This window comes from Papaver somniferum, chromosome 7 (assembly GCF_003573695.1).
Source record: "Papaver somniferum cultivar HN1 chromosome 7, ASM357369v1, whole genome shotgun sequence".
Lineage (NCBI taxonomy): Eukaryota > Viridiplantae > Streptophyta > Magnoliopsida > Ranunculales > Papaveraceae > Papaver > Papaver somniferum.
Genome location: NC_039364.1, coordinates 158,868,915 through 158,881,354, shown reverse-complemented (window position 1 = coordinate 158,881,354; position 12,440 = coordinate 158,868,915). Strand labels below are relative to the sequence as shown.

General features: G+C 40.3%; 1 protein-coding gene and 1 long non-coding RNA gene across 2 annotated transcripts; both read right to left on the bottom strand.

The window, feature by feature from the left end:
* Positions 1–831: 831 nt before the first annotated feature.
* LOC113293115 lies at positions 832–6,724 on the bottom strand. The gene is made up of 3 exons (XR_003332055.1): positions 6,423–6,724; positions 4,760–4,917; positions 832–857 (listed from the first exon to the last, which is right to left on the bottom strand). It is a non-coding gene; the product is annotated as an uncharacterized LOC113293115 (long non-coding RNA).
* A 4,178-nt stretch (positions 6,725–10,902) lies between these two features.
* On the bottom strand, positions 10,903–11,716 carry LOC113295438. The gene is made up of 2 exons (XM_026543778.1): positions 11,203–11,716; positions 10,903–10,964 (listed from the first exon to the last, which is right to left on the bottom strand). The coding sequence occupies exons 1-2, from the start codon at positions 11,714–11,716 to the stop codon at positions 10,903–10,905; spliced, it is 576 nt and encodes a 191-aa protein (XP_026399563.1).
* Positions 11,717–12,440: the final 724 nt, after the last annotated feature.

Sequence of the window (12,440 nt, the reverse complement as noted above, 5' to 3'; positions counted from 1 at the left end):
TAATCTCTGAAAACACTCAATCATCTTCACCCATGCTTCTATTGCTTCTTGTCGTCCAATTGCTGCTCCAATTGCGTGCTATTTCTCAACCTAATTTACTAATCTCACACGCCTAGGGTTTCTGAGAAGAGGCGTGAAAAATTAGTGAATTAGGTTGCTGAAATGGTTGAGGAAGTAGGTAATGATGGTGGTAGTGATGGGTTATAGTGGTTGATGGATTTGATGGCTTTGGTGGTGGTTGGAGAAGTGGCAGGAGGAGTTGGTGGCGGAGGCGTGGGTTTCTGCAGAGAAGAGATGGGATGAAGAAGAAGAACCCGATGAGTTTTAGGGGTTGTTTGTTTTGGGTGAAATAGATTTGGGTGTTGTGGTGTTGAGCGGGATCATCAAGTTTTGATGATTGGTGAGGGGAATCCGTAGGATGAGAAGATGATGGATTGATCCAACGGCGCGATGGAAATGGGTTTGGGGCGACTGTTGGATGTGATATACATCAAAACTGACGGTCCAAGATGTAGTTAGGTACTATGATGTTAGATAGGAACTTCAAAGCTCGATGTACTCTGATGAAGCGACCGTTAGATGATGGAATGGATCCAATCTGACGGTTAAGAAGGGAAACGGGTTTGTGTTTTGAATTTAGGCTTAGGAAATGGATTTGAGTTTGGGAAATGAGTTTGGGCTTGTGATAAGCTGATCCCACTTCTTCTTTAAGAACAATTTCTTCCTTTTTAATCCCATTTTTATCCTTGAGTCTTCCATAACACATTCTTCACTTCTTTTCCGCTAGAGTTTCCACCGGCTTTCTCCCGTGTCTTTGCTCTTTTGGCTCCGTAACTCATCTAGTCTTTATTTATCACCTAAAAATACAAAATTAAACAATATTAAGTAATTATCCTTGAGGAGAGTAAAATACAGAATTCCTTATAAACGGCTAATTAATGGTATGCAAAATGGGATAAGTGCCAATAAAATGATAAGAAATAATGCAATATTTGGCACCTATCAAATACCCCTAAACCTGAATTTTACTTGTCCTCAAGTAAAACAGAAACTAAGGAAATCCTAACTATACCACTGTCGCTGGTCTCTCGATTGCATTTAGCGAATGCAATAAGCCTTTTGAACCACTAAGTGTCCCTAGTGGACGAGTTGAAGTCTCGTGGGGGTTTGCTTAGAACATACCCACAAAGTTCTAGGCCAAAATATAAGCTCAGATTCCATCAAATGTGACATGTGCAAGACAGTAGAAGCTCACAGCAAAATGGAGATGTCAATCTAGCTATCAAAGGCACAATCCTAGCACTGATAACAAATAAAGACATGTGATAAGAGTGTAAAGTGTATCTACACATGTGTAAAGAAAGATCGGAAGTTATGACTACTAATCACCAAGAGATAGTTTTTTAGGCTAAGAACCGAGGTCGAAATCTAGCTAGCTGTCCGGCTTTATGAGAATTGTGAATGAGTTGGAGGTATTTCACAATTACTCGCGTTATACATCAATGGCATACACCCTTCCTTGCTTATTACAATAAAACAATAAAAGATGACTCTTTACATGACTCTTATTTACATTGAATACTCTCTTTTATTTTTGGAACAAGAGAGAACTATTGTCTTTACATGACACATATGGAATTGATAAATACTTGATATATTTTTTTATTTTATTTTTTTGATATTTTTATGAATATATACGTCATTTTTTTTTTAACATGGTAACACTTTTGATACATATACAAAAGGAAACAAAAAATTACATGACTCTTAGCAAGAGGTAACCCTTTTTGATGCACCCAGTTAAATTCGATGGTTGTTTTTCTTAACGTAACCTCCACCTTCTATCCCAACCAACCAAAGAACAATCTAGTCAAGTCTCGTTCAGTATTCTAAAGTGATTGGCAACTAAAACTTCCGATAGAACACCTCAAGGTTGAGGCTATACATGTATTGGTAGATCGTGCGTGTGCGAATTTCTTATCACGATGTAAATTGTGCTAGAATCAGGGATGCCTTTATTTCTAGACTAAGATTCCCAATATTACATATTTGCACATGAGTCAACATTTCAAGGTAAATGAGCTCCATTTTTATGTTTTTATCATTTTCTATTTTTTTATTTTCATTTTTCATTTTTTTTTTCAAAAAGAAAGAGTTCTATTTTTCGATTATAGCATGTTATCAAAGTATCTACTTTTCACCCCCAAACCTAAACTAAACATTGTCCTCAATGTTTCAAAAGATAAACATGATTATAACACATACCATGAGAACGATGCTAAGTGTAGAAAAAGGAAAGAGATTACCGAGTATTGGCGAAAGCAAGTTTTGAACTCCATTATTCAAGGCAAAACCCAACAGTAACTCAACTGAATTCACATTAGGTTAGCACAATATATACAAGAAACATATGATTCCACTAAAAATTACCTACCAGATTATATACAAACAATTCACTATATACATACAGTCTAAAGAGTTGAGGATCAACCCAAAAGACAAAGTGTTGAAACATAGACAGTTTCAAACAACTATAGTTGAACTGAAATGCGAGTGAGAGTGAAAAAGCAAATGAGCTACCCCTAAACCTGGATTTTACACTAGATATACTATTGGATACAAAATCTCGCAGTTTTGGGGGTTCATCATGCACAAGGTCTAACTCGAAATGGGCTTTGCTAGGGACGGGCAAACATGCATATTCCAACTGTGGCTCCTTAAAGGTATTGTATTTAGATGCAAAATAGTCCAAGAGGACTTGGGAGGCACACAGTTCCAGGCCTAGATTAGGTATTCTCAGAAAAGTTGGTTTTACAATATTGTTACAAACCAAATCTAGGTTGGGTAGAAGGCTATCAGATTGTGACTTAAGTAGGAAGGTGACATCTAAGTTTCTCACATGCATGAGATCAAGAGTACCAATATTATCAGTCACATCAGCATTTTCTAAGTCATAATCAAGTTGTGTAGCATGCTTATCATCACAAAACAATTGCACAAGTCCAAATTCAGAATCATGGTTATCCGAAATATCCAAATCAGCATCAAAAGAAGCAATATATTGTGGCTTAAGTATGGAATCAGACACATCAACTATATTTTCATGCATAGGATCATTAGTGTCAACAAAAGATTCAACATTACCTAAGTCATGCTCTTCACAGGATAACTGCACAATATCTAAATCAGTAGCCTCATCACATGTATATGGAATACTAGAAGAAACATCATTCATGAAGGTCGGGGTAGAAAAGCCTAATGTATTTCAACCCAAAGGTTCCATAACATTTTCAGCATAGACATGTTCTTCTAACATAACATCATCATCATCATCATCATCATCACAAATACGTGAAAATCCTACTTTGTCAAAACCATTAGTGTTTTTCGTCCATACATCTGCCTCTAAAATAGGTGAATATGGATTGACATTTTCATCAATAAGGTATGAAACACTATATCCAGAATTAAGCTCATTGGGAAAATCAACATCTGACTCATGGTGATTACCCATATCATGTGGCATGGTCCTGGTTTCTCTATAGGTTTCCCACTGATGGGTTTTCTCTGCAACTTCAGCTAGAAATGACCATGCATCATCCACAGTTTTATCAATGAACTCACCATTACACATAGATTCAACCAAGGCTCGAGACTGAAAGTCTAGTCCCTCATAAAGAATGGCAACCAGTCTCCACTTCTCAAGGCCATGGTGAGGACACTCAAACAACAAATCATTAAACCGTTCAAAATAATGAAAAAGTGTCTCTCCATATAACTGGACAAAACAATTAATACTTTGACGAATAGAGATGGTCCTATGATGGGGAAAGAACTTTTTGACAAATTGATTTGTGAGTTGGTCCTAAGTGGTGATTGACTGCGGTCTCAGACTGTAAAACCATGTTTTATCCCTTTCCTTTAAAGAAAATGTAAACAAACGCAATTTCAAAGAGTCTTCAGACATATAGTCAGGTTGTATAGCCCGGACAATTTTTTCAAACTCTCTTACATGATTATAGGGATTCTCAGAATCGAACCCTCGAAATATAGGAAGTATTTGTATCATGCTTGCGTTTAGTTCAAATGGGCCATCAGTCTGGGGTAAGACGATACATGATAACTGACTTATTCTGTTGAGTACATGTATTCATGGAGACTACGGGGTTTATTCACATACTCCATTGTTTTCAGAAAAATTTGGTTTTGATGGGTTTTGAAAATTTTGGATTTGTTGGGTTTTGAAAAGAAAATTTGGTTTGAATGTGGGAAAAAAAATTTGGTTATTGGGAGAAAATTTGGTTTTAAAATTGGGAGCAATCCCACATTGGTGGGAGAATGCACAACCCACTAGAAGTTTGAAAAACAGCCTACAGCTGTGAATTTGGATGAAGTTTGAACAGGCCCAGTTGGTATTTTAACAGGTCCCAAAGCATAGCCCAGTAGTCTTCAGGAGGCCCAACAGGTTATTTGGAAAGTGAGGAGCCCAACAGGAGTTTTTGAAATTGGAAAACTTGATAGATTTTCAAAGATTTTAAGCCCACTGTTCTCAAAGTTCCAAAGTTGCTGTTTTGAGTACAAGGCCCAGTTAATGTTCAAAGTTATAAGCCCACAGTCCAATTAAAATAACAAGCCCAAAAGTCCAAAAACACAAGCCCACTGTTGGGTTTAAAATAATATTACAAGCCCAGAAAAAAATATAAACCCCACAGACAATAAAGAAGGCCCAGTTGGGCTTTTCTAATGGGTTCAGGCTTACTTGTTTTTGGAGGGAAGCCCAGTTGGGCTTTTATCCCCTTTTCTTTTGTTGCACAGCCCAGTTGGGCCTTGTTCAATCTTTCAACTCCAACAGCAGCAGGATCACCTCTTCAGTGGCAGTAAGCTAGCTCACAGCCCACAGCAGCAACAGGTCATGGTCTTTGGCCCAACAGCAGAAGAGAAGGACCAAGATCAGCTTAAGAGTTAAGAATGGAGATGCACTGCTAAGATGGAGTGAAAACAGTGCAAGAACAAGTTGACAGTGCAAATGACAGATGAAGAGTATGTAATGAATGGGATGCAAGATGTAACAGGATGCAAGTAGAGCAAAATGCAACAGCAAAAGAAGATGCAAGCAGTGACAGGAGTGAGATGGAGCAAGTGAGATGAAGGTGAAAGAAACAACAGGTTATGCGGGAATGATGCAAATGTATTTACAAGTTATGCTAAATGAAATGAAATGATTTTTTGTAAACAACAAAGAATATGCTACCAGAATGCAATAGAAGCATGGGATGAATAGATGCAAGAAAATGATGCAGTGAAGACTGCAAGATGATATAATGCAAATAAGATGCAAGAAATAGCAAGACAAGGGAATGTACAACAAGAACAGAACAGTAAAGATCAAGATCAAGAGCAAACAGTGAGCAAAGAGTGAACAACATATGCGCCGCCACCGAGTCCCCGGCAGCGGCGACAAAAACTTGGTGAGGTTTTAAAAGAACCTACAACTACACCGCAAGTATACAGGGTTGTTGTAGATAGGTGGAGTAAGAAAGGGTTTGTCCTCAGGGACAAGGTGGGTGCATGGTGTTGTTTTCCTAATCAATTTTCTAAAGTTTTCCTAGAGATTTCTAAATGACAGTGATATGGGAAAGGTCTAGGACATTGAATCCACCCTAACCTATGCTAAGTCATTCTTATATCAATACTCTTCTTGTCCCTGGCTTAGATAACATCAAGCTTCTAGGCTTGCTGACTATCTAGATGACAGTTGAGGTTCTAGCCTGCTGTGCATTTGAGGGTGTTTATAGGAGAATCAATTAGGGTCACTAAGCTGATTCTAATATTAGTAATAGTTACTTTCTCACAAGGTAACTATCCTAATGATATGCTACTTAGGTGAACTAATAAATCCTAAAGGATGTTATAATTGCAACTAAAGTGTCTCTCCTAAGCACTAATTGTCTAGTTAAAGTACAACTAGTCTAAGGATAAAACAACAAGCATTTACACATGAGTTGGAGCATGATTAACATGGTGTTTTCCTAACTACAGTGGGTACATGATACACACTGTGAGAGTAAGATGTTAATCTACTCAATATTATTTATATCCATGAATTTATAGCATAACAAGAAGATTATTAATACTTGAATCAAACTCAGTAGTGAGGTAAGGGTTTCATCAACATCCTAGTGATGAACTAAAACATGCTAAACATCAATGTTGGAACAAAAGAAAAGGAATAAACATCACTGTGAATTGAAGTTGGAATCACAATACAAAGTGAGAACCTAAAATTAACCTACAGACGCACTGGCTAGCCCAGGCATGCCTTATACAACAACCCAAGGTCTCAATTTATAGTTACACAAACTAACCCTAAAAATCCCCAATTTCAGAATTAGGGTTTCATAAAAAATAAAATTAACTCTTACCTAATCTCTGAAAACACTCAATCATCTTCACCCATGCTTCTATTGCTTCTTGTCGTCCAATTGATGCTCCAATTGCGTGCTATTTCTCAACCTAATTTACTAATCTCACACGCCTAGGGTTTCTGAGAAGAGGCGTGAAAAATTAGTGAATTAGGTTGCTGAAATGGTTGAGGAAGTAGGTAATGATGGTGGTAGTGATGGTTTATAGTGGTTGATGGATTTGATGGCTTTGGTGGTGGTTGGAGAAGCGGCAGGAGGAGTTGGTGGCGGAGGCGTGGGTTTCTGCAGAGAAGAGATAAGATGAAGAAGAAGAACCCGATGGGTTTTAGGGGTTGTTTGTTTTGGGTGAAATAGATTTGGGTGTTGTGGTGTTGATCGGGATCATCAAGTTTTGATGATTGGAGAGAGGAATCCGTAGGATGAGAAGATGATGGATTGATCCAACGGCGCGATGGAAATGGGTTTGGGGGGACCGTTGGATGTGATATACATCAAAAATGACGGTCCAAGATGGAGTTAGGTACTATGATGTTATACCGGAACTTCAAAGATCGATGTACTCTGATGAAGAGACCGTTAGATAATGGAATGGATCCAATCTGACGGTTAAGAAGGGAAACGGGTTTGGGTTTTGAATTTAGGATTAGGAAATGGATTTGAGTTTGGGAAATGAGTTTGGGCTTGGGATAAGCTGAGCCCACTTCTTCTTTAAGAACAATTTCTTCCTTTTTAAGCCCATTTTTATCCTTGAGTCTTCCATAACACATTCTTCACTTCTTTTCCGCTAGAGTTTCCGCCGGCTTTCTCCCGTGTCTTTGCTCTTTTGGCTCTGTAACTCATCTAGTCTTTATTTATCACCTAAAAATACAAAATTAAACAATATTAGGTAATTATCCTTGAGGAGAGTAAAATACAGAATTCCTTATAAACGGCTAATTAATGGTATGAAAAATGGGATAAGTGCCAATAGAATGGTAAGAAACAATGCAATATTTGGCACCTATCAGGTGCTGCCATGGGGATTGCATCCTATTTCTCACTATTTTCTTCTAACGATAATTGGGAAGTCGAGGCCGAGGATGCCGTTGGGCAAGGGATTGAGGAGAATGATAGTTCTGATGGAGAGGATGTTGAACTTCGTGCCAACAGGGAAGCCGAAGGGAGAAAATCTGCCGCTGCTGCTCGTGCCGATGCTGGCAACGAGGCCGATGCTGGTATAGAGACCGAAGCCGGTGAAAGGTCCACTGCTGGTAAGGAGACCACTGCTGGTGCGTCTTCCGAAGGGTTCGTCAATGTTGTACTGCGTGAAGGAGACGAAGAGACCTTTGACTGGTTAAAGAAAATGGTATTAATGAATGTGCCTCATCCCGCCACTTTAATACATGGGGAGAGGGACTCCGATGCTTTTACTCGCCAGCGGATGCAACTATCTTCTCGTGAAAGGGTCGCTGAGATGTGGGAACGAGATTTGAGTCCTTTTACTTCAAATCTTTTGACTAATCTTCCTTCGTCCATTTCTGACATGATGGCAGTGGATGATGGGTTCCAGTATGGCTTTCCTCAGCAGGGCATCCTCGAGGTACTGTGTTTAATTTGTTTTGACAAATTTTAGCCATGCGTTATATTTCTTTAATGGCCTGTTTGCCCCCTGCTGTAATAGTTGGCGACTAGCGAGCATTGCAACCATACTCTGTACCAATTTTTTAGAGCAAAGTTACTGAAGCTAGAGGCAAAGCTTCGCCAAAGGGATGATGAGTTGTTCAACGCCCAAGAATCTCTAGGTGTCAAGGATAAAGAAATACTGGAATTGAAGAACCAATTAAAGGAAAAGGAGCAGGTTGGCGCTACCGAAGAAAAGCTTCGTCTGGAAGTTGCTTCTCTTCGTGGTGAATTGGAGAAGGCTTGTGTCGAGGCTTCGTCTTCTAAAGGTTTGTCTCTCCTCCTCTTATTCCCCTTTCGCCTTCTTTAGTGTGCTGTCTGAGTCTCCCAACCCTGTCTTCAGCGGGCGATGCCAGAGAATTAATATGGCTTCGGGATGAAAGGACTCGTCAAGCTTCCCAGATTAGAGAATTGGTATCGAAGATTAAAGACAAAGCTGAAAAGTGGAACTTCCGGGCCGATGAGCATAATGAATTGACGGCTCGGTATCGAGAGAGACGGGAGCAGATGGTTGATATGCAGAATAATATGAACGCTGATCGTCGTCAGTTCAATGGTGCTTTATTATGGACTCCTGAGAATCTGCGTGAGGCGCGTGAGGATATCTCTCGCTTAGAAATCAAAGTAGCAAACTTGGAAGAAGAGATTCGCCAAGCTCGTTCATCCCATGATCCTTAAGTTCAGGATTATATACAACGGCTCGTTCGGGAGAGGGACAATGCTAGAGCAGAGGCCCATGCCCTTGGTAATGCTTTAAGTGCTTCTCGGTCCGATGTTGATCGTCTGGTGGAATCCGAGAAGGACTTAAAGGTTAATATGTACATGCTCACTAAGGGGATCGAAGGGATGACTAATGAAGTCAATCGCCTCCAACACTTAGATTCTATGAAGCAGGTAGAGTTAGATGAGTGTCAATATGCTTTTGAGAATCTTCAACTTGATTATAAGAAACTTTCTAGTGAATACGATTTTCTCGATGAATCCCGGGACGCAATAGTAAATGAATATGAGATAACTTCGGCTAATATCGAAGGTCTAGCTTCGTTTAGTCGTGGCTGCCCATTTGTTTCAACCTTCTAATGTTTTTTTTTTCTTTTTGTTACAGAGATCGAGGGACAACTTGGCCTTGCAAATGCGAAGCTTGAAGAGGCTCAATCTGACTTAGTAAAGCAGTAGGGACAAACTAAGTATTATGAAGCGCTGGGAGGGTCTCGGGATGAAGCGGCGAAAGCATCATCCAAGGAGATTGATCGACTGAAGACCTTGCTGTCAGAATTCGAGCTCAAGGATGACGTCATTGCTCATAAGGCTCTTTTCCAGCTTGCAGAGGAAGTTAACAAGACTCTGACCGGGGTGGAGAAGAGTCTCTTGAAGAAGCATGGCCTCGTTAAGAAGTACAAGCGTCGTCCTGCCCCTGAGCCCTTTAAGTGCACCTCTGACCCATCTTCTGGGGTAGTGTTCCTTCCTCTCAAAAGGAGCAGCTTACTGGCCACGTCGAGCCTTTGGGGGAGAAGTAGGTCTCTGTGATGGGGTAGAAAGTTGATCTTTGTTGATTACTTGGCTTCGAGTATTTTTGTATTTTTTGCTCAGTTCCCCAAAACGTGTAATCAGCTTTATTGGAATGGATTACTTGCTGTTTTAGTATGTACAACTGTAGTTTTTTTTTCTGCAATGCAAATTTTTCATATTTTAATTTACCTGTTGGAGCGTAGTAATGAAAAAGAAAGTGTTTGGGAAATAACGAAGGCATGTACCTTCGTTACTTATATTGGACCTGTCACCCCGTCGGCCAATCCTTGGCCAGAGGATTACCAAACGGTGGGGGTTGAAGCAGCGTTCTCGGTTATGTGATGCTTTATTGCATTATTTACATGCATCCATCTAGCCGAACCACTGCTTTGAGTTTGATTGGGTATCTCTTTCTGATGGAATCCTTCCCCATGGTCATACACTCATAGACACTGATAGGGGAGTTCGGAGAGATTGTACTTAGGTACTTTCCCCAATGTTAAAGTTTGTGACGGATCGTTTTCTGATTCTTCGCTATCTGTCGATGGATAAGATTAAGACAAAAGATTCCCATTTGATTGATATGGTGAGGTCTGCTATTCCTCTGCCAGAGATAGAAACACATCGAGCGGGTACGCCGTCTTCTTCTTCTTCTGGTACTCTTCATGCAGATGCAGAACCGCATTGCTTCATGGATAGTATGGCTTGAGGTATTTTGCGTTCCAGGGGTGCCTGAGAACTTCTCCTTTTAGATTACGCAGATAGTAGGATCCGTTCCTTGCGATGTCATGTATCACAAATGGCCCTCCCCAAGTTGGTGCTAATTTCCCCCACTTTTTCTCTCGTTGATATTGCGGTATAGTTCTTAGCACATACTGTCCTTCTACAAAATTTCTAAGCTTAACCTTTTTATTGTATTCTCTTGCTAATCTTCGTTGGTAGTTCTCCATTCTTTGTAACGCTGTCTCCCTCCTTTCTTCTATATTATCGAGCCTTTTCCAACATCATATCCGCTGTAAGGTTCTTTTCCCATGCTTCATTCTTCGTGGTTGGCATGATGATCTCTGTCGGGATGACTGCTTCGGCTCCATAAGTGAGGAGGAACGGAGATCACCAGTAGCGGACCCTCAGGTGGTTCGGTATGACCATAATGCATTGTGTAGCTATTCACACCATCGGCCCTTGTGTTCATCCAATGATTTCTTGAAGATAAGAGCGAGAGTCTTATTTATGGCTTCAGCTTGTCAGTTGCTCTGGGGGTAGATGGGAGTCAATTTGTTTTTCCTGATCTTAAAGGTGCCAAAGAGCATATCTATGTTCTTTCCTTGTAATTGCTTTCCGTTGTCGGAGACAATTTCTGTGGGGATGCCAAACCTGCAAATGATATTTTGAAAAATGAAGGTAAATACATCTACATTTATGATTCTTGCTAGAGCTTTGGGTTCCACCCATTTGCTAAAATAATCCGTGGCCACAATCAAGAATCGTCTTTTCCTCGATCCTTTGACCAGGGGTCCGACTATATCTATGCCCAATTTTGCGGATGGTCAGGGACTATCTACTGAGTTTAGCTTCGTTGTTGGGGCATGGATTCTCTTAGCGAAACACTGACATTCTTCGAATCTTCTAGACATCCTGGCCGCGTCTTGTATCATCTTTGGCCAGTAATATCCTTGCATCTTAGCTTTATCGGCTAATGATCTCATCCCGCTGTGGTTGTTTGCGTCTCCGTAGTGGATGTCCTTCAGAATACGATGACATTCCTCTCTAGATAAGCAACGTAACAAGGGACCGAGGAAAGATTTCTTGTAAAGAACTCTGTCTCGAAGATCGTATCTCCCTGCCTTTGATTGTATTTTTCGAGCTTGCTTCAGGTCTGCGGGCTGCGTTCCTTCTTTAAGAAAAAGATGAACTTCGGTTATCCAGTCCTCTTCGTTGCTGAAATCTTCGTTCTCGTTTGCTCTTGATAAGATATCATCTTCGACAAAGTCATCGGTGATATCTTCCCCTACATCATCGTCAACAATGTCCTCCCCTACATCGTATTCACGATTTGTAGCGAAGGATTGTTGTGGAGTGACCGAAGGCTCATATACTCTTGTTATCTTGATGGCCTTAACGCTCATCCTTTAGCATAGACGATATGTATGGTAAGGCATCAGCATGCCTGAGGTCTTTTCTACATAGATGTCGGAACTTGATGTTAGGTACTTGTGATGCTAGGGTTTGGACCAAAGCCATATATGCTGAGAGGGTCTCATCATAAACATTATATTCTAGTTCTACTTGCCGAATGAATAGTTGTGAATCACTTGTTAGGCGTACATATGTTATTCCCATTTATATTATCAAACGAAGGGCATGTAGTACGACTTCGTATTCCACGATGTTGTTGGTGTGCCCCTTGAATTCCAATCTTAGTGCATGCACGATCCTATCTCCAGTTGGGGTGGTAATTACGATACATATGCTTGCACCTTCTCTATTCCTTGATCCATAGACGAAGACCTCCCATCTTCTTTGGCTTGAGGGTTCGAGCACATCGACTGGATCTTTTCCGTCCTCTTCTGCTTCTGGTATGTCCTTCACTTCTTCGTCATTATCCAGAGGTAAGTCCTCTAAAAAATCAGCCAAGACTTGTGACTTTTGGGCAGTTTGGATCTCGTGGATAATATTGAATTGGTCAAGATGAGTATTCCATTTCGCTATCCTTCATACTTTCGCAGCATTTTTGAGGATAACTTCCAGCGGCGTTTTACATGGAACACGAACATAATGAGTCAAGAAATAGGTTCTCAGCTTTTGGGTTGCCCATACTAATGCCAGTACGAGTTATTCAATTTTCGTGTA